The 19,090-nt window shown below is 35.7% G+C and overlaps 1 protein-coding gene across 11 annotated transcripts in view; it reads left to right on the forward strand.

Moving 5' to 3' along the window:
* Nucleotides 1–19,090, forward strand: part of LOC128237121 (uncharacterized) — an 89,388-nt gene that overhangs the window by 48,966 nt on the left and 21,332 nt on the right. For 8 of the 11 annotated variants that reach the window (XR_008261501.1, XM_052952348.1, XM_052952345.1 and 5 more), the window contains 4 exons: nucleotides 7,242–7,814; nucleotides 13,131–13,169; nucleotides 13,888–14,271; nucleotides 14,498–18,993. Coding sequence is in view for 10 of the 11 variants with exons in the window: in XM_052952348.1 (XP_052808308.1) it covers nucleotides 7,328–7,814; nucleotides 13,131–13,169; nucleotides 13,888–14,271; nucleotides 14,498–18,993 (5,406 nt within the window). In the remaining variant the exon portion in view is untranslated. Of the gene's footprint in view, nucleotides 1–7,241; nucleotides 7,815–13,126; nucleotides 13,170–13,885; nucleotides 14,272–14,497; nucleotides 18,994–19,090 lie in introns of all 11 variants that reach the window. The other 3 variants (XM_052952353.1, XM_052952352.1, XM_052952351.1) reach the window with 3 other exon arrangements.

Below are 19,090 nucleotides of genomic sequence, written 5' to 3' on the forward strand. Positions count from 1 at the left end.
TAACTGTAAAATTTCGCAATTTCTGCATTTTCACGGCGCATAATTTCCCAAAATGTTTAGGGTCTTTTTATCAAAATGGACAGAAAAGCCCTGTTACTTATGCATGGATGGATTACCATATTACTTGGTACAAATCTTGTCCTTAATGAGACGATGTGCAGTGACCTTGACCCAGTCTATACCTCAAAGGTCAAGGTCATACGAGACATTTAAAGGTCAGAGTACACATGCTCATGTCTGCGCTATAACTTACTTATGCATTGATGAATAACCATATTACTTGGTACAAATAATGTCCTCATTGAGACGAAGTGCAGTGACATTGACCCGGGTCCATTCCTCAAAGGTCAAGGTCACATGAGACATTTAAAGGTCAGAGTACACATGCTCGTGTGCACGGTATGACTTACTTATGCAATGATGGATTACCATATTACTTGGTACGAATGTTGTCCTCATTGAGATGATTTGCAGTGACCTTGGCCCGGGTCTATACCTTAAAGGGCAAGGTCACATGAGACATTTAAAGGTCAGAGTACACATGCTCGTGTCCGCGCTATAACTTATTTATGCATTGATGGCTTTATCGAAAATACTTAAGGCTTGCTATTTCATGGATATTATTAATCAAGGACTCATTTTCCTTCTTTTTTTAGCCAAAATAACCTTGACATTGATCTGACCTACACTACACACAATATGAATAACTTTATCAAATATTCTTTTATAATATGTTTATATTATTGCAAGTGTTAAAATTTTCAATTCGTACAAAACCAGGCACTCACTAGTATTTTTTAAGGCAAACGTTTGTGTTTGCAAGGAAAAAGTATTTCTTGCATACCGGACGTGTGTTTCCGGTCATGTGACCAGTGCTGGAAAAAAACCCATCTTACATACCCCATGTAAGATGAGTCACGCGCAACAACGCTCCACCTCTATTTCATATATTGTATGATTTATGAAAAATATATTATGCCATGTAAATAAAGTGCAATCAAATATATATGTTTGCAAGACTTGCAATTAAAATTGAAAATAAATAATCGTAAAAAAACACTATTTTTAGTTATTTAAAATTACTGCGCTCTATGACGTCAGTAAACAACGTCGCACGCGTTTTTTAGTTTAATTGTACAAAAGTTTGTTTTCAACGTCATTTTTTCCACAAATTGATAAATTTAGATATATGCAAGAAAAAATATCAATCATGTTTTTCCGGTCCGGATCGAAAAATCCGACCCTCGGGCACGCTGTGTGGCCGGTAACTCGCCAAGCCTCGTACCCGGCTTTCGCATGTTCCCTCGGGTCGGATTTTTCTATCCATACCAGAAACACATGATAGATACTTATAATATTCAATTATTGTATGAAAAACAATGGTTTAAAGTTAAGTGTAATTGTTTTTTAATGATTTATCATGTAATTGTACATTAAACAATATCATTAAATATGTAAAACTGACATTACGTACTTGATTAAGCCAGTATTGGTATGTACGAAATATTTTAAAAAGGTTCCTTTCGCCATCTGTGTTGAGGGTCAATATAAAGTTCAACTCCCTCTTTTACATCGAAACAGTTTTAACGGACGGATTATTTCATTTTGGCTTCTTTGTTTGGAACTAGTTTATCATTGCTATCAACTGTCAGCGATTTTAAAATCAACACGCGTAAAACACTTTTTGCTTTTCATCATTATACAGATTCAGGGTTCGAATTTTACTTTTTTTGACACTCGCAAATTTTTGCGAGTGCTTAAATTTTCAACTCGCAAAACCAGACACTCACTCGCAATTTTTAAGGCAAACCTTTGTGTTAGCTAGGAAAAAGTATATATTGTATGGAAATCAATGGTTTAAGGTATAGTGTAATTGTTTTAATGAATGATCATGTAATTGTACATTAAACGATATCATCATATATGTAACACTGACAGTACGTACGGAGGAAGTCTGATCAGGCCAGTTTTGGTCTGTGAAAACTATTTTGAAAACGTTCCTTTCGTCATCTGTGTTGAGGGTAATTGTATTGTTCAACTCCCTCTTCCACATCGAAACAGTTTTAACGGACGGATTACAGGCCTGACGGATTATTTCATTTTGACTTCTTTTTTTGGAACTGATTGATCATCAGCCGTCGGCGATTTTAAAATCAACATGCGTAAAAATACTTATCTTTTTGCTTGTCATCATTACACAGACTGTGTCTCGATACGATTATCGCTAAATACCGCCGCCATAAAATGTAAACGAAAGACCAGTCTACAAAAATACATAGCAACGAGTACCTGCCTATGCGCATAACGTTAGTCAATCTACGTCATCAATTTCTGTGTGATTTCTAAAATTAGTTTTATATCTACTGTGCAGGCATTGATCACCGATAATGTTCATATCCATTTCGAGGATTGCATATTTTCTGCAAATTTTGAACTCGCAAATTTTTGCGAGTGTCTTTAAATTCAACTCGCATTTTTCAATTTTGGCTCGCATTTTGCGAGTGTGCGAGTGCTTTATTCGAACCCTGAGACTGTGTCTTGATGCGATTATCGCTAAATACCGCCCCGCCAAAAATGGAAATGAAAAACAAGTCTATAAAAATACATAGTAACGGAACCTGCCACATAGTAACAAGTACCTGCCTGTGCGCATAACCTCAGTCTACGTCATCAATTTCTGTGTGATTATCGTAAAACAAAAGTAGGCATTTATAAATTTCGTTTTATATGTATTGTGCAGGAATTGATCACAAATATGTTCATATCTAATTCGAGGATTGCATATTTTCTGCAAATTTTGAACTCGCAAATTTTTGCAAGTGTCTTTAAATTTGGCTCGCATTTTGTGAGTGTGCGAGTGCTTTATTCGAACCCTGAAGCGGCATTGGCGCTTTTTGTTTCCGGTTTCCTTTTATAACAATGAATTATTGTTTGCCAAAATGTAGCATGTATGAGGCTTGGCCTGGTGTACTGAAGTCTGAATTAAAGATAAGTGAAAGACGAGAAAAGAAAAAACATAAAGAAACAGTATGAAGTAAAATTGAAAACATGATATATATAACTGTACAGCAGAGAAAAAGTAAAAGTCTCATTTGCCACATTGTTTTTAATACGTTTCAATTAAACATTTCTTTATCAAACCATGTGTTTTTTTTGAGCATTTACAAATTACATGCATCATTTGACAGGTAAATTTAAAAAAAAGGTTGCCTGAACAGACAAGTGAACCTTTGGCAATGACAGAGAGGTAGATTTAGCTCTCAAAAGCGGTAGTTTGGGTTAAAAAGCGGTTGAACTTCCAATTTCGTGCATAAATGAATTCTTATATTAACCAATGAAAGTTGTTTGACCACTATAAACGTACACACTGACCACTTTCACACACACTCCATAATAATGTACGCGCAATCTAAACACAAGCAGGCAATGATAAGTGAACATAAACGGATGAATATAATACCCTGTTACACTTTCCCCCCGCAAGTGAAAGTTCGTCCTCAAATTTTAAAAATGTAATACGAGAAATGATTTATGCAAAAGTATTCATCAAACAAATTTAAGGTAATTCCATGTTCATCACAAACCCACCAAAAATATTATTAAAGTTGTCTCCCTACACCGTATAAAAAATATTACAATGTAAAATGCCTTCTCAAAAAGAAAACAAAAACTACAAATACTAAACAATATGAATAATATATGCTCGCGCACACGTATCTGAGTTGCAAAACAAGAAACTATTTCTAAACATAATTGAAAGCAATGACAAGTTCAGAAAACTAATCGTATACGCTCAAATAAATAAAATACCGTAAATGACTGGGTGTTAGACGCATTTTTTCCCCTCAGATTTCGATGTAAAAATGCCTGCGTATAATACCCAGTAACAAGCTTTTGAACTTTTTTCTGAGGTCGATTTCAGGCCGAGAGTTTGTTTAGATTTATGTAGAAAAGGAAGTTACTCGCGTCATATCAATTGAGTATATATAGGTTAAAACGGCAGTTGAAGATCGGGATACGGTATATCGCAAGATGTTTATAATTAAAAAAAAAATAGTGTACGATTTAAATTATTAAAATTATTCAATATTAATTTGAATAAAACAATAATTAAACATGCATATAAAAAAGCAAAGTTGGGCACTGTCAAATATTTTTGTCAGTTATACGGTAAGGTGTGAAAAATTCGCACTGCCTTTAGACCTGTTTAACATACCAAAACTACAAACTGATGCAATAATGGTCATGATTTTTTATGTTCTTTATTCTTTTCTGTAGGTGTTGACACTTTGAGAACAAGCCCGTACAATATAAAGTTTTTGCATACAGTAACTTCCCTATTCATTCTCAACAGGTTATCATTTATGATACACTGTCAGAAAGAAATCTTACAAATAGCATAAAAGGTAGATTTCAGTGCCATCCAGAAACAAATTGTCACACTAAGTAATTTTCAGTGCCTATCCTAACATGAAACGAATAAAAATGAAACATAGTTTGCATTATCATTGTATGGTTTTAAAGATAACCATCGCCACTTTCACATTTTTTTTATTTCGTCACTGTCAACAAACATGGTGACCAAGATTGGCAGACGATTTTGACATATTTTCTATGCGTCCTTTAACCCAAAACTTAGATAAAATGTTTTTTCTCAGATTTTTCACGGATTTTTTTGCCTGTGTCTAATACCCCCTTTCGTCTTTTACCCAGTCATTTAAGGTATGAGCACTGAAATAAAATCATTATTAGATCATAAACTTATCCATTACAACCTGAAACAAAACAGAAAATTTATATATCTCCTGAGACTGGTTTTATATTAAAACCTGATAAAATAAGTTAAACGTTATAAACATGCTCTTGCTATTTATATTGGCCAATTCCGTCTTTCAATAAGTTAGTCATTGTGTAATTTACTTTCACAGTAAATTTTCTATCAAAGCAATGGTTAAACATTTATTTTCATTTATAATACTACAGGAACTTGAAATATTGTCGTTAGTCTGTCTCTGATTCTGAGTCAGATGACAACTCAACCCTAGGTTTCTTAGGTCGTAGTTCTGGTAGCTTATGTCTTGATTATTGTAACAGTACTTTTAGTCTCCATGCTCGACCATGTACATTCAGGAGTAGGACTTTTTGAGCCCTTCAACCTTCAACCCTGACTTACAAAAATAATAGGGGTTGAAAAGTCCAAAAGTAGGAGTCGAAAAGTCTTTACATTAGGGGTTGAAAAGATTAAGGGTTGAAAGGTCTTTGTTTTAAGAAAGGGTTGAAAAGTCATGGTGTTGAAAAGTCCTTTTCCCGAATGCACATGGTCAAACATGGAGACATTTCAATCCATTTAATGTTGTAGATAAGTCTTCAGGGATTCAAGGAAGCTAATAATTAATTTATCAATTATTTCATTATTATTAACAAGTATTTTTTTCTGCATTTGATTTAGTTAATTTCTTATTATTATTAATGTATATTTCCTTTAGGATCATATATGAGTTGTTATTATCCCCCCCCCCCTTCGAAGAAGAGGGGTATATTGCTTTGCACATTTTGGTCGATCGGTTGGTTGGTCGGTAGACCAAAGCTTGTCCGAGTGATAACTCAAAAATTCCTGGATGTATGGTCATCAAACTTGACGTTAAGATAGGGCCTGACCATTAGATGACCCCTATTGATTATAGGGGCCTTCGGGTCAAAGGTCAATGTCACAGTGACCTTAAATGGTTAAAGGATTTTAAAGCTTGTCCAAGTGATAAATCGACAATGCCTAGACCTATGGTTATTAAACGTGACATGGAGGCTGGGCCTGGCCAGAAGATAACCCCTATTGATTTTAGTGGTTATCAGGTCAAAGGTCAAGGTCACAGTGACCTGGAATAATAATAGGTTGTCTGATTGGTAATTTACAATGCCTGCACCCATGGCCCTCAATCTTGACTTGGAGGTTGGGTCTGACCAGTAGATGACCCCTATTGATTTTGAGGGTCATCGGGTCAAGGTCACATTTGCCTTTGAATGATTCAAAGTTCTCTGAGTGTTAACTCTACAATGCCTACACCCATGGTCCTCAAACTTGACTTTGAGGTTTTGCCTGACTATTAGGCGACCCCTAATGATTTTGGGGGTCATCGGGCCTAAGGTGAAGGTCACATTGACCTTGAATGATAAAACGTTGTCCAAGTGATAATTCCACAATGCCTGCACCTATGGCGCTCAAACTTAACTTGTTTGTTGGGCCTGACAAGAAGATGACCCCTATTTATTTTGGGGGTCCAGGGCTTTTTCTATTGTACCCACAATCCCAAAGCAAAATAGGTATTTTTCCCAATCTTCAAAAAAAAAATCCCTATCAATTTTGTTTTTCTAAAACTATCTGTCTTTTTACATGTACTGGTTCTTTTTCAACATCCTAATAAATTATGTGATGTAAAGTGTTTTTGATAATTGAACTCGGAAAACATTGATTTTCATCCCATTCATATCTGTATGAAATATTATCTGTCATGATCGATTTAATGCAATAGATATTTACACCCAAGGATTGATATTTCAGCCATTTTGGGTCTTTTAAAGGGAAATTTAACTAACATAAAACCATTTCCTAATTCGCAGGAGACTAGATAGCTTTTTCTTTCAACTGTAAATTTCCGAATTTCAGCATTTTCAGGAGGCAAAATTTCCCGAAAATGTCTAGGGTCTTTTTCCCAAATTGGGCAGAAAAAGCCCTGGGGTCATCAGGTCAAAGGTCAAGGTCACAGAGACCTTAAAGGCAAAATCGACAATTCCTTGACCTTTGGTAATCAAACTAGACTTTAAGGATGGGCTTGACCAGTAGATTGCCCCTGTTGATTTTGGTTTTCATTGGGTCAAAAGTCAAGGTCACGGTGACCTTTAACACGAAAAAGTTAACAAAGCTTTTCCCAGCGATATCTCAACAAAGCCTGGACATATGATTATCAAACTTGATATGAAGTCCGGGTCTGACCAGTAGATGACCCATACAGTGACTTTGAACGCTTTTGTGTGATACATGTAACTTGACCCGGTCAGCACCCATGCCCCTCAAACTTGACTTGGAGGTCCATGCATATTTCATTCAATTGTCAAAATAATCCTGACAACATGGCACTCAGGGGGCTTAATGTTTGACAAACTTCTCTTGTTGAATTACAATTTATAAAAACTTCAAGGACTGGTTGTCATCGTACCTGATTTAAAGGATTGTTTTTTTCTTGCAGGCTGATGGTTTGATTTTCTTTGCCGAATCGGAAGGAAAGTAGCAACCAAGAACCAATATCATCAGTAGTTGAGTATTTGTCACACAATGGCTGAGAATGAATCTTATTATAGACTACTTGTTTATTTTTGTGAATTGACAGTGCCCATTTTGACAAGTTTCTATCAAAAAGCCTTGAAAAGAGATGAAAATGGAAGTATTTTGCAGCATTTACGGGTCTTTTGTAAAGGCTCAATATACCAAAAGTCTGAGCATTTGTTACTCTTTGGAAAAGAAATATCCCTGGAAATCTTGTTTTCCCTCTCCTTAGTGACAAAAACAAAGTCCATTCAGATTGAAGTAAACAAAGTGCGTGAAATAAGAAATAATTTACTACACATGGCTACCTCAAATGCCATTCATGATTCTGAAGAAGTAGAAAAATGCCTCAGGAAACTTCGAAATTCAAGCTTGAAATTGGCATATTGTATTCACCATAAAACTGCAGAGATGGTGAAAAAGAAAGAAGAAGAAATGTTGAATGGAGATAGATTGATAAAGGAATATTCTGAGCATGAAACTGCTTTAATCAGAGGTATTTCTGAGTGTTCCCTTTTTTAAAAAATGGGGTGGATGGGTAGAGCCGTTTTTGAGATTCAGCTTTTGGATGATTAAGTCTAAATCCTTATGCTAGCTATTAAACTAGTAATAGCAATGAACAAAATTCCACAAGTCTTGCTGTATGAAATGAAGATTTTGAGCTAGGCAAGAAGGCATCTCACCAGTGCTGGGCATGTGGTGATAATTTTGATCACCAGTAGTGTATTTTTAAAGCCCCAGCTATGTAGGCCTTTTTATAACTCAATCAGTTCTCACCTGGACCTGAAACTTGGTGCCACAAAATTTATATTTCAATACAGGCTCTGCATATTGAGATACACTCAACATCGATCAGTATACATTTATGATTTTCCAAATGTTTTATTTAATCTTTATTGTATGTTTTTTTAAAAATATTTTTTTAATATGGTGGTTGTTTTATTGCTATGGATGTTTAACTTTAGAAATGTTTCTTCAGAAAAAACATAATAATTATAGATCATAATTAGTAAGATGAAAATTTGCTGATAAAATATGATTAGCCTCATATAGAAATAAGCCCCTCAAAGTATTAGTATGAATAATGATTAGAAAAACATTGCAGTTAGCATGCTATCATGTAATTTGGTGATAAGATGGGAAATAGGTAGACTATTTATTTATAAGTATCTTCCATGGCCGAGAGTGTAAGATACATTGTAGGTTCATCCCAATCCGAGCTTAGGGTGTTAAGTGGAAACGTGCTTTACCGAGTTTCTGTAGTACACCCTTGCGAGGGATGGGATGAACCTTTCCCCCACCTCAGATAAGTAGATCCAATAATTTAACCAGGCTAGAAAATCTTATCTTGCCTACAGTCGAAGATAAAATGCCCGTATGGAACTCCTTGGTCACCACATTATAATTACCTCCCTTGTTGAAGACTGTCGTCTGTAGCTTCATGGAAACCTTGTCTTGTGGCAGTTTTTAGAACGCTAATTAATTATTTCTCGCTTCAAATGTCACCATAAAACAGTTTGCACGCAACTTTCAAGAAATAATGCTTCACTTTCCTTAGAACTATTTAAAGACCGATTTGACTGTAAACATAATCTGAATCACTGCGCGCATATCCATGAAAACCACGAATAATTATTATATCGCATATCCATACGCAGTTTTTTTCACTAAGCACAAAAAAGTTCCAGCAAAAAATACATTTTTACTTAATTTTGTTTAACTGAGGTGGGAGAAAAAGCATCTACCATAGCCGCTTGTGTAAGATAGGTTCATTCCAAGCCTTGCGCAGGGTGTTTTGCGGAAACTCAGTAAGCCTCCTTTCTGCAAAACACCATATGCTCGTGTCGAAATGAACCTATCTTACACTCTCGGCCATGGAAGATACTTATGATCTTACACGAGAGGCTTTTGTAGATGCTTTTTCTCCCACCTCAGTAAATCAAAATAAAGTAAAAATTATGGTTGTCATGTTTTATAAAACATAAAAAATTATTTAAAATGAAATACATTCAAACAGCACACAAACTGTAAAGCACACAAAATGTTATTCGCTTAACCTTATGTAATTTTTTTAAACCCCTCAAATTCATCGTCGTCGTCGTCACTCTAGAAGAAAGGGTCCATTTCTTCTTCGGTCATGTACCTTATATTGTACGGGTTTGTTCTCAAAATGTCAACACCTACAGAAAAGAATAAAGAACGTGGCAAAGTGCCAAAAAACAAGACCGTTATCAAAACAGTTTGTAGTGTTGGTATGTGTTGGTATGTTAAACTGCTTTAAAGGCAGTGCAAGTTTTTCACACCTCATTGTACAACTGACAAAAATATTTTGACAGTGCACAGCTTTGCTTCTTTAAATGTATGTTTAATTATTGTTATATTCAAAATAATAGCGAATAATTTTTTAATCATACAATGTTTTTTTTTAAATTATAAATTCTTCAACTGCCGTTTTAACCCGTATAAACTCGATCGATATGACGCGAGAAACATCCCTTTCTACATAAATTTAAACAAACCCTCGGCCTGAAATCGTCCTAAAAATACTCAAAAGCTTATTACTGGTTTTAAAGCTGCACTCTCACAGATTGACCATTTTAACAACGTTTTACCTCATCTGAGCAGGAAGTGCTCAAGGTGAGCTATTGTGATCGCCTTGTGTCAGTCGTCGTCGTCCGTCGTCGAGAATTTGACTGTTAACACTCTAGAGGTCACAATTTGGGCACTATCTTAATGAAACTTGGTCAGAATGTTACCCTCAATAAAATCTTGGATGAGTTCGATATTGGGTCATTTGGGGTTAAAAATAAGGTCACCAGGTCAAATTAAGGGAAAAGCTTGTTAACACTATAGGGGAAACATTTATGACTGTATCTTCAGAAAACTTAGTCAGAATGTTGATATTAATACTCTCTAGGCCAAGTTCTATTCTGGGTCATGTGCGGTCAAAAACTAGGCCACCAGGTCAAATTGAAGGAAAATCTTGTTAACACACTAGGGGTCTCATTTATGACTGTATCTTCATGAAAGTTAATCAGAATGTTTATATTAATAATCTTTAAGTCAAGTTTAAATCTGGGTCATGTGCGGTCAAAAACTAGGTCACCAGGTCAATTCATAGAAAAGCTTGTTAGCACTGTAGAGGTCACATTTATGACTGAATGTCCATGAAACTTAGTCAGAATGTTTATATTAATTAGCTCTAGGCCAAGTTCGAATCTGGGTCATGTGCGGTCAAAAACTAGGTCACCAGGTCAAATTAAAGGAAAAGCTTGTTAACACTTAAGAGGTCACATTTATAAAGGTTTCTTCATGAAAGTGGGCAGAATGTTAACATTAATTATCTCTAAGTCAAGTTCGAATCTGGGTCATGTGTGGACAAAAACTATGTCACCACGTCAAATTTACGAAAAAGCTTGTTAACACTTAAGAGGTCACATTTATAACTGTATCTTAATGACAGTTGGTCAGAATGTTTATAATAGTAATCTCTAAGTCAAGTTTAAATCTAGATTATTTGTGGTCAAAAACTAGGTAATTAGGACAAATCATTGGAAAAGCTTGTTAGCACTCTAGAGGTGACATTTATGACTGTATGTTCATGAAACTTAGTCAGAGTGTTTATATTGATTTACTCAAGGCCAAGTTCAAATCTGGATCATATGCAGTCAAAAACTAGGTCACCAGGTCAAATTTAAGGAAAGGTTGTTTACACTCTAGAGATCACATTTATAAATGTTCTTTATGAAATTTGGTCAGAATGTTTATATTAATAATCTCTAAGTCAAGGTAAAGTCTGGGTCATGTGCGGTAAAAATCTAGGTCATTAGGTCAAATCATAGGAAAAAGCATGTTAGAGGTCACATTTATGATTGTATGTCCATGAAACTTAGTCAAAATATTTATATTGATTAGATCTAGGCCAAGTTTGAATCTGGGTCATGTGCGGTCAAATACTAGGTCACCAGGTCAAATAATAGGAAAAGTATTTTAACACTCTAGAGGCAATATTTATGACCATATGTTCATGGAACTTGATCAGAATGTTATTGTTGATGATCTTTATTGGATCAGGTGAGCGATTCAGGGCCTTCAGGGCCCTCTTGTTTATTTTTTGTCTTGAAAAGAACAAATTTTTGCGTAAATATCTGCAAACCAATGATATAAGATTACTGACAAAAAATCAGATAGTAGATTTTCATATTTCCGTTCGAAAATTAATGTTTTATGGCTTAAGAAAAATGCATAAAATATCAATTTTTGACTTTCTATATAAAAATTTGCGATCCGAGTTTTTGTCAGCAGTCTTTCATAACTGGTTTCCATGGACATTCGCAAAAATTGGCTAAGTTCCAAGACAAAAAAAAGTTGTCAAAGCGTTCAATCTGTGAGAGTGCAGCTCTAAGACGCAGGCATTTTTTAACATCAAAATCCGAGGGAAAAAAGTGTGTCTTATATCCAGTCAAAACAAGGGTTTTCAACAAGGGAGGTAATTGTGTGATGGCAATAAAAAAGGAGTTCCATACGGGCACTTCTTTTATCTTTGCTCGTGGGCAAGATAAACAGTATCTTCCATGGCCGAGAGTGTAAGATAGGTTCATTCCGACCCGAGCGTAGGGTGTTTTGCGGAAACGAGGTTTACCGAGTTTCCGTAAAACACCCTGCGCGAGGGTCGGGATAAACCTATCTTACACGAGCGGCTATGGTAGATGCTTTTTCTCCCACCTCAGTTAAACAAAATTAAGTAAAAATTGTATATTTTTGCTGGAACTTTTTCGTGCTTAGTGAAAATAATTGCGTTCGGATATGCGATAATTCGTGGTTGTCATGGATATTCGCGCAGTGATTCAGAGTATGTAAATGGTCTGATCGGTCTTTAAATAGTTCTAAGAAGAGTAAAGCATTATTTCTTGAAAGGTGTGTGAAAACTGTTTTATGGTGACATTTGAAGCGAGAAATAATTTACTAGCGTTCTAAAAAATTGCCGCCACAAGACAAGGTTTTCATGATGCGCTACAGACGACAGTCTTCAACAATGGAGGTAATTACAATGTGGTGACCATAAAAAGAAGTTCCATACGGGCATTTTATCTTCGCCCGTGGGCAAGATAAGAATTTCTAGCATGGTTAAATTAATGGATCTACTTATCTGAGGTGGGAGAAAAGAATTTCTAGCATGGTCAAATTTTTGGATCTACTTATCTGAGGTGGGAGAAAGTGCTTTTACTAGGAATTTTGATTCAAAATTCGGCCCTATTCTCTATGCTAAATACCAAATTAAATGTTTGTAATTTTTTTTTGTCTTTATGAAAACAAAAAGCACCCCCAATAAGGAAGACTTGAGTTGATGTATTTTGAAACAAAATTTATATTATTCTGTTCTACTCTGTCCATTTTTATAAAAGGCATTCTTGTTCATTTCTAGACAAAATTGAAATTACAGTATGCACTTTAAATTTGGATTAACTTTCAACCACTTATCAACAAACTTGTTGTCCTAAAAATAGGATGGGCATATTTTGTTATAGTTGGTGCTCTTGTTCTGGTATTACTTTGTGTTCAGTGTTAACATAATTTTCACAGAGACTGCAGAGAGGTCTAGACAGATGTATATTTATGCAACAACTGAGATGTGATCAATTTTGCCAAAAAAAAGCGTATTCCTTCAATTTATTCCATAATTAAATGCTCTGTGTTGTTTTAATTGAAGAAACTTCACTAAGGTTATACAAGACACCTAAAATTAGGGACCCTTACCACATCCTGTGATTGTAATGGCTGTAGTTACTATATTATTATTGTTTTTTTGTAGGGTGCATTGCCTGTGACTTCAATCAAAAGAAAAAAAAAGGTAAGTTAGTTATGCAAAGGAATGTATAAGGTAATATAATTTCAATCGTTTGGTGTAATAAAATAAGAAAAAAGGAATGGTTATTGTGTTCCAAATTGTACACTCAGGACAATGCTGATTCAAGTAATTTATTTGACTGTAGCTTATTCATAAAAGAAAAATGATGTCTAATTGTTGTTTTATTTCAAGGTACAAATATTGCATGATGAAAGAAAATACATTCATACATAACTAATGTTCATTTCACTCCCTTAAATTGTTCAATCCAAGATGGCGAATAATATACAAATGTATTGATGGTAGACATGCTAATAAATGAATAACAGCAGAAAATTTGATCATATACCATATATCTTAAGTATTATTCGAATTTTGAAATGGCCGAGAAGTTGAAATGTCGCGCTGAAATCAGTACACTCAGGACATTTTGGCTACTTTTTTCTTCGGCATTTTTTAACAAGTGAAGCTAACAGAATTGAACTTTCCAGCTGCAACACTTTTCATAAAACACACTTGATGAGCTCATGGACCTCTGTTATAAAAGGTTATTAACAAAAATGGAATAGGCTTCTTCTTTTTTAATTCACCCCTATGAACATGTGTGTTGGCATGTGAGATTAGCTTCAGGAGAGCTACTTGCCTAGAAACATTAACATAACACTGTAGCAGGAAGCATTGTACTAGTGTTATTAAAATATCCCATGTGTGTACTTTTCAGTGCAATCACTCTCCCTGGTGAACAAATGTGACTCCAGAATGACTAGAATGAAGGATATTAGACAAAATATTTTTAGCTCCAGAAATATTGTGATCATTGCTGACAGTGTAAAAGACGCTGTAAATTCGACACTATATGTCCTCAAAGATTTGAAGTTTGATCCAACTAAATGTCAACAGGCTTCACAGATATCAGATATTGATATTGGAGATATCAGTAATACAGAGGTACTTCTGATTGACAATCCATCCTTGCGTAGATGGAATCCAAGTTCGATGTTAAGGATGCTGCAAGCTGCAGGCCCTATTATTGTCATTGTTGTCAAGTACGAGGAATGGAGGAGAGCAGAATGTACCCTCACTGAGAAATTTACAGTGATCAGTGGTATGAATACAAAATAAGCCAACATATTGGTCAAATTTGGATTTCTGTCTCGTTTTATTGTTAAACTAAAGTTTAAAAAATATGAAATTGAAAAGTTTTCTATATTTTACATAAATATGCTGCCATCTTGCGAGTACATTATCAAATAATAATGAATCATTGTATTATTGATGTCATAATTGATATCCTGATAAATTCATTAAAATGTATGTTTCCACTATTGCAGAGCCGAAAGAATCACTGCCAGAGTCAAAAAATGATTCAGAGATAACTGCACTCGATCACCCCCATGGTAGAAATGATAAAGATATCTCTGTCCTTGGAAATAGAAATGTTGTTAGTTTGGGTACAAACTCAAAGTTGACTTTGAAAGATGACAAAAAGTGTCCATTGCCAGAAAGCTATTTTGAATTGTCTGAAGTTTTAGATTCTGATGTCGAGGAGGAATCTGAATATTTTGATAACAATACTCATTTGAAGGAAGTTGACTGTTTTGAACATATTCCAAATCCTGACCTAGAGAGAACTGAGGTCAAAGTTCCCTTGTCGGAAACCTCCGAAAGCTCTAATCAACATAGCTTGGAATATTTAACAGAATTATCGTCTGGGTATCCAGCCAGGTCCTCAACGCAAGATGATGTTTATTCTCATACTGATGAAAGTCAAATTGAAAATGCATTTCAAAGTCTACGCCTGCATGAAGAGTTACCAAAATCTGAGGTCAACAATAGTAGAACAGCCGTAATGTCCAGTGAAAAGTTAAACCAGAAAAGGTGTCTTTCTGCTGAAGATGTGACTCAAAGAAATGCAGTTATGGCTGAAATTGATAAGGAAGATCCAAAGCAAATAAATTCTTATCAGTGCCAGCAAAATGGGGTGTCAATTGTGGAATCAAAGGAACATCTGGGTGCAGAAGATAAGAAGGATGAAATGGTCAATATAGTCACAGAAAATCAAGGAGGAAATGATGCGAATGAAAGGAAAAGACAACTCATGTCACAAGAAGGTACTTCAACTCCCAAACTCCCAACTTTTTCTTCAAATATAAAATTTTCTCGTTGCGGACATGAAACTGCTGATTCTGAAGTTTCAAAGTCAGGTAATGATGCCTTGGATAGTAAAATAATTGAACAGAGACCTTCTGAAAATCATCAAGATAGTGAAGAGGTACAAATTGGACAGAATAAAAGTTTAACCAAAGCAACCAAAAAAGAGGTTGAAGTCACTGAAGAACGTCAGCAAGCAATGATTGCACAGGATAGGAGTAGTGGGAACCAGTTTAAACAAGCTGCTAAAGAAGGCAATGACACAGGCATGTGCTCCTCTTCTATGACTAGACAAAATCCATTGGCAAATGATGCAGTAAAAGAGAAACAAAATTGTTGCCAATCTGCAACATATCATATACTGGAAGAAACAGAAATAAGAAAGGAAAATATGTTGGGATCAAAAAACGCAAGTGATTTTCTAGATGACGATGATGCAAACTGTAAATGTACTACAAACATCAATAATTCGAAGAAACCAGATGTTTTCTGTGAATGTTCCATTGATGCGTCAGAACCGGTTGATTCAAGTAAAAAATCATCAAGATTTTTGAATGTTAGTCTTAGTGCAACAGAAACTCCCTCAGAAAATGTAAACATTTCCTGTTGCAAACATGAAACTGCTGATTCTAAAGTTTCAGTGCCAGGTAATGTTGCATTGGACAGTAAAATTGTTGAACATAAGCCTTCTGAAAGTCATATAGTTTGTAAAGTGGTACAAATTGAACAGAATAAACATGATGAAATAATCCCTGTAAGTTTTACCAAAGCAAACAAAGAAGAGGTTGAAGTCACTGAAGACCCTAAGCAAGCAATGATAGCACTGGATAGGAGTAGGGGGAACCAGTTTAAACAAGCTGCTAAAGAAGGCAATGGCACAGGCATGTGCTCCTCTTCTATGAATAGACAAAATCCATTGGCAAATGATGCAGTAATAGAGAAACAAAATTGTTGCCAATCAGCAACTTTTCCATTACTGGAAGAAAAAGAATTAAGAAAGGAAAATATGTTGGATTCAAAAAACACTGCTAGTGATATTCTAGATGAAGGTGATGCATACAAAAAATGTACTATAAACATCGATAATTCGAAGAAACCAGATATTCTCTGTGAATATTCCATTGATTCATCAGAACTGGTTGATTCAAGTAAAAAATCATCAAGATTTTTGAATGTTAGTCTTAGTGCAACAGAAACTCCTGCAGAAAATGTAAAGATTTCCTGTTGCAAACATGAAACCGCTGATACTGAATTTTCAAAGCCAGGTAATGTTGCATTGGATAGTAAAATCATTGAACATAAGCCTTCTGAAAGTCATATAATAAGTAAAGTGGTTCAAGTTGAACGGAATACACATGATGAAATAATCCCTTTAGGTTTTACCAAAGCAAACAAAGAAGAGGTTGAAGTCACTGAAGAACCTAATCAAGCAATGATTGCACTGGATAGGAGTATTGGGAACCAGTTTAAACAAGCTGCTAAAGAAGGCAATGACACAGGCATGTGCTCCTTTTCTATGACTAATCAAAATCCATTGGCAAATAATGCAGTAAAAGTGAAACAAAATTGTTGCCAATCTGCAACTTTTCAAATACTGGAAGAAACAGAAATAAGAATGGAAATTATGTTGGATTCAAAAAACGCTGCTAGTGATATTCTAGATGAAGATGATGCATACAAAAAATGTTCTACAAAGATCGATAATTCGAAGAAACCAGATATTCTCTGTGAATGTTCCATTGATACATCAGAACTGGTTGATTTAAGTAAAAAATCGACAAGATTTTTTTCTTGTGTAATTTCTAGTCTTAGTGCTACTGATACTCATACAGAAAGCTTAGGTGACATTGAAACAAACACAGTAGATAGTGAGCATTATACAAGCAGCAAATTGCCTGAGATAGACAACACATTCAATAAGAAGACTGTGGATCAACAGGGCAGTAAAGCAGCCACAGATATCTGTGATCAGAGTAATAGAAATGTAGCCATAGACCAAACATTACAAGATGAAGGCCGGAAACCCAAACCGATTATCAGCTGTTTAAACTGCCCAAAGATAATGCTCAATTGTGATGACCAGACTCACAAAATTGTTGACAGGGGAGAAAAAGATGATTCAGGTTACAATACATTTGAAAAAGGAGAAAATCAGATTTGTGTTAGATGTAGGCCAAAGGGAAAGGATGCATGTTCTTCTCAACATCAGAAGGTTGCAAATAATTTCAGTGAACAATTGTGTGTACACTGTTTAAATACTTCACACGAAAGCTGGTATTTATTTCTATCATATTGGATTAAGTCACGTTTTAGACAAAGTAAAGAAAGTATTCAGACCCATAACAGTTCCCTCAAACATTATCAGAATCCGAATTTGGTAGATAAATCTTCACAAACACATATAGGTTTTGAAGATTTAATTCCAGAAACCCAATCTGACGTACCAAATTCAACCGTCCGTTCATCATCCATACAGAGAAAACACAAGAAAAGAAGACTTAAACAAAAAGTAAATCAGGCAAGACAGGATTCCCTTCTGGAAATGACTTGTTACAGTTCAGCAGACAGTTTATCTCTTTTAGGAGGAAGGTCAAGGTTTTCAGATTTAACCAATAAGACCAAAATGCGTGTGTTGCACTCAAACATAAAGGCTTATAAAAGAGTAACAAAGAAGAAAAAGACAGCTGGATCAGGAAGGACATACAGGTTAAGAAAAAATGAAAAAGGCTATGATATTCGAGAACTATCAAGTGTTGAGACAGACTTTTATGGAAGCTCAATTCATGACATTTCCCAGACATGGGATTCTTGGCTTGATTTGAAGAAAGAAAGAAAAGAAATTTCATCTTCAAAAGATGTAGCTCGCAGAATGTACATGGAACATTTTGATTGTCCACCTGTCAAGGTCTTTGGTCTTAGAACTTTCTTTGACCGTGTGAATACAGGAATACCATTATCAGAAGAAGAACAGCACCAATTTGAATGGCTGAGGTTTATTTCATTTGCTGAATATCAGGGCAATGGAAGTGGCATTGTTTTAGCCAGAAATGGGTTCTACCATAATCCAGAAGATGGCCCAAACTCTACACGCTGCTTTGCCTGTGATGCAAGATATAATGAGTGGGAGATGTTTGATAACGTTGTTGAAAGACATACACGATTGTCCCCCAACTGTCCCCTTCACCATGGCAACATTGGTGAGGGCGCTCGTCGGAATATCTCCATCGTCTCCGATGATGTTCCCCGACGAAGACCAGCCCAGCAGCAAACTGCAGTGACGGCTGAACCCACTGGAAGGAATGTGCAGGACTCAGAACCTGCAAGGTCCACTTCATCATCATCAGCTGCTGCTGCAGCTACCTCTGGCGCTTCATCTGTATCCTCAGTTGCAGCTACCTCCACTACCTCATCTGCAGGCAGTTTCATTCACAGTCATCTCCCTTCTCAATCAAGAAACCCCATAGCTACCTCACTGACTCGTGTAAGTGGACATGGTAACTTTGGTCGCCCAGTTACCACCACCATCCAGCAAGTTACTGTCCCCTCTTTGGCCAAACCCCAGTCTCTTAGTTCCCCATCAACTTCAGAATCAGCAGTAGCTTCCTCTGCATCGGCAGTTGGGGGAATAGCTGCAAGTGTAGCCAATACTCACATCAGCAGTGGATCCCAGCATAGTGTAAGTGTGGAATTACTGTTACTGTTACTTCTTTCTTCTTCTCCTTCTGTTTTTTCAGGGTCAAAGCATTTCACTCAAATGGTCTAGTAAAGATGAC

The sequence above is a fragment of the Mya arenaria genome, chromosome 6, assembly GCF_026914265.1.
Source record: "Mya arenaria isolate MELC-2E11 chromosome 6, ASM2691426v1".
In the NCBI taxonomy this organism is placed as follows: Eukaryota; Metazoa; Mollusca; class Bivalvia; order Myida; family Myidae; genus Mya; species Mya arenaria.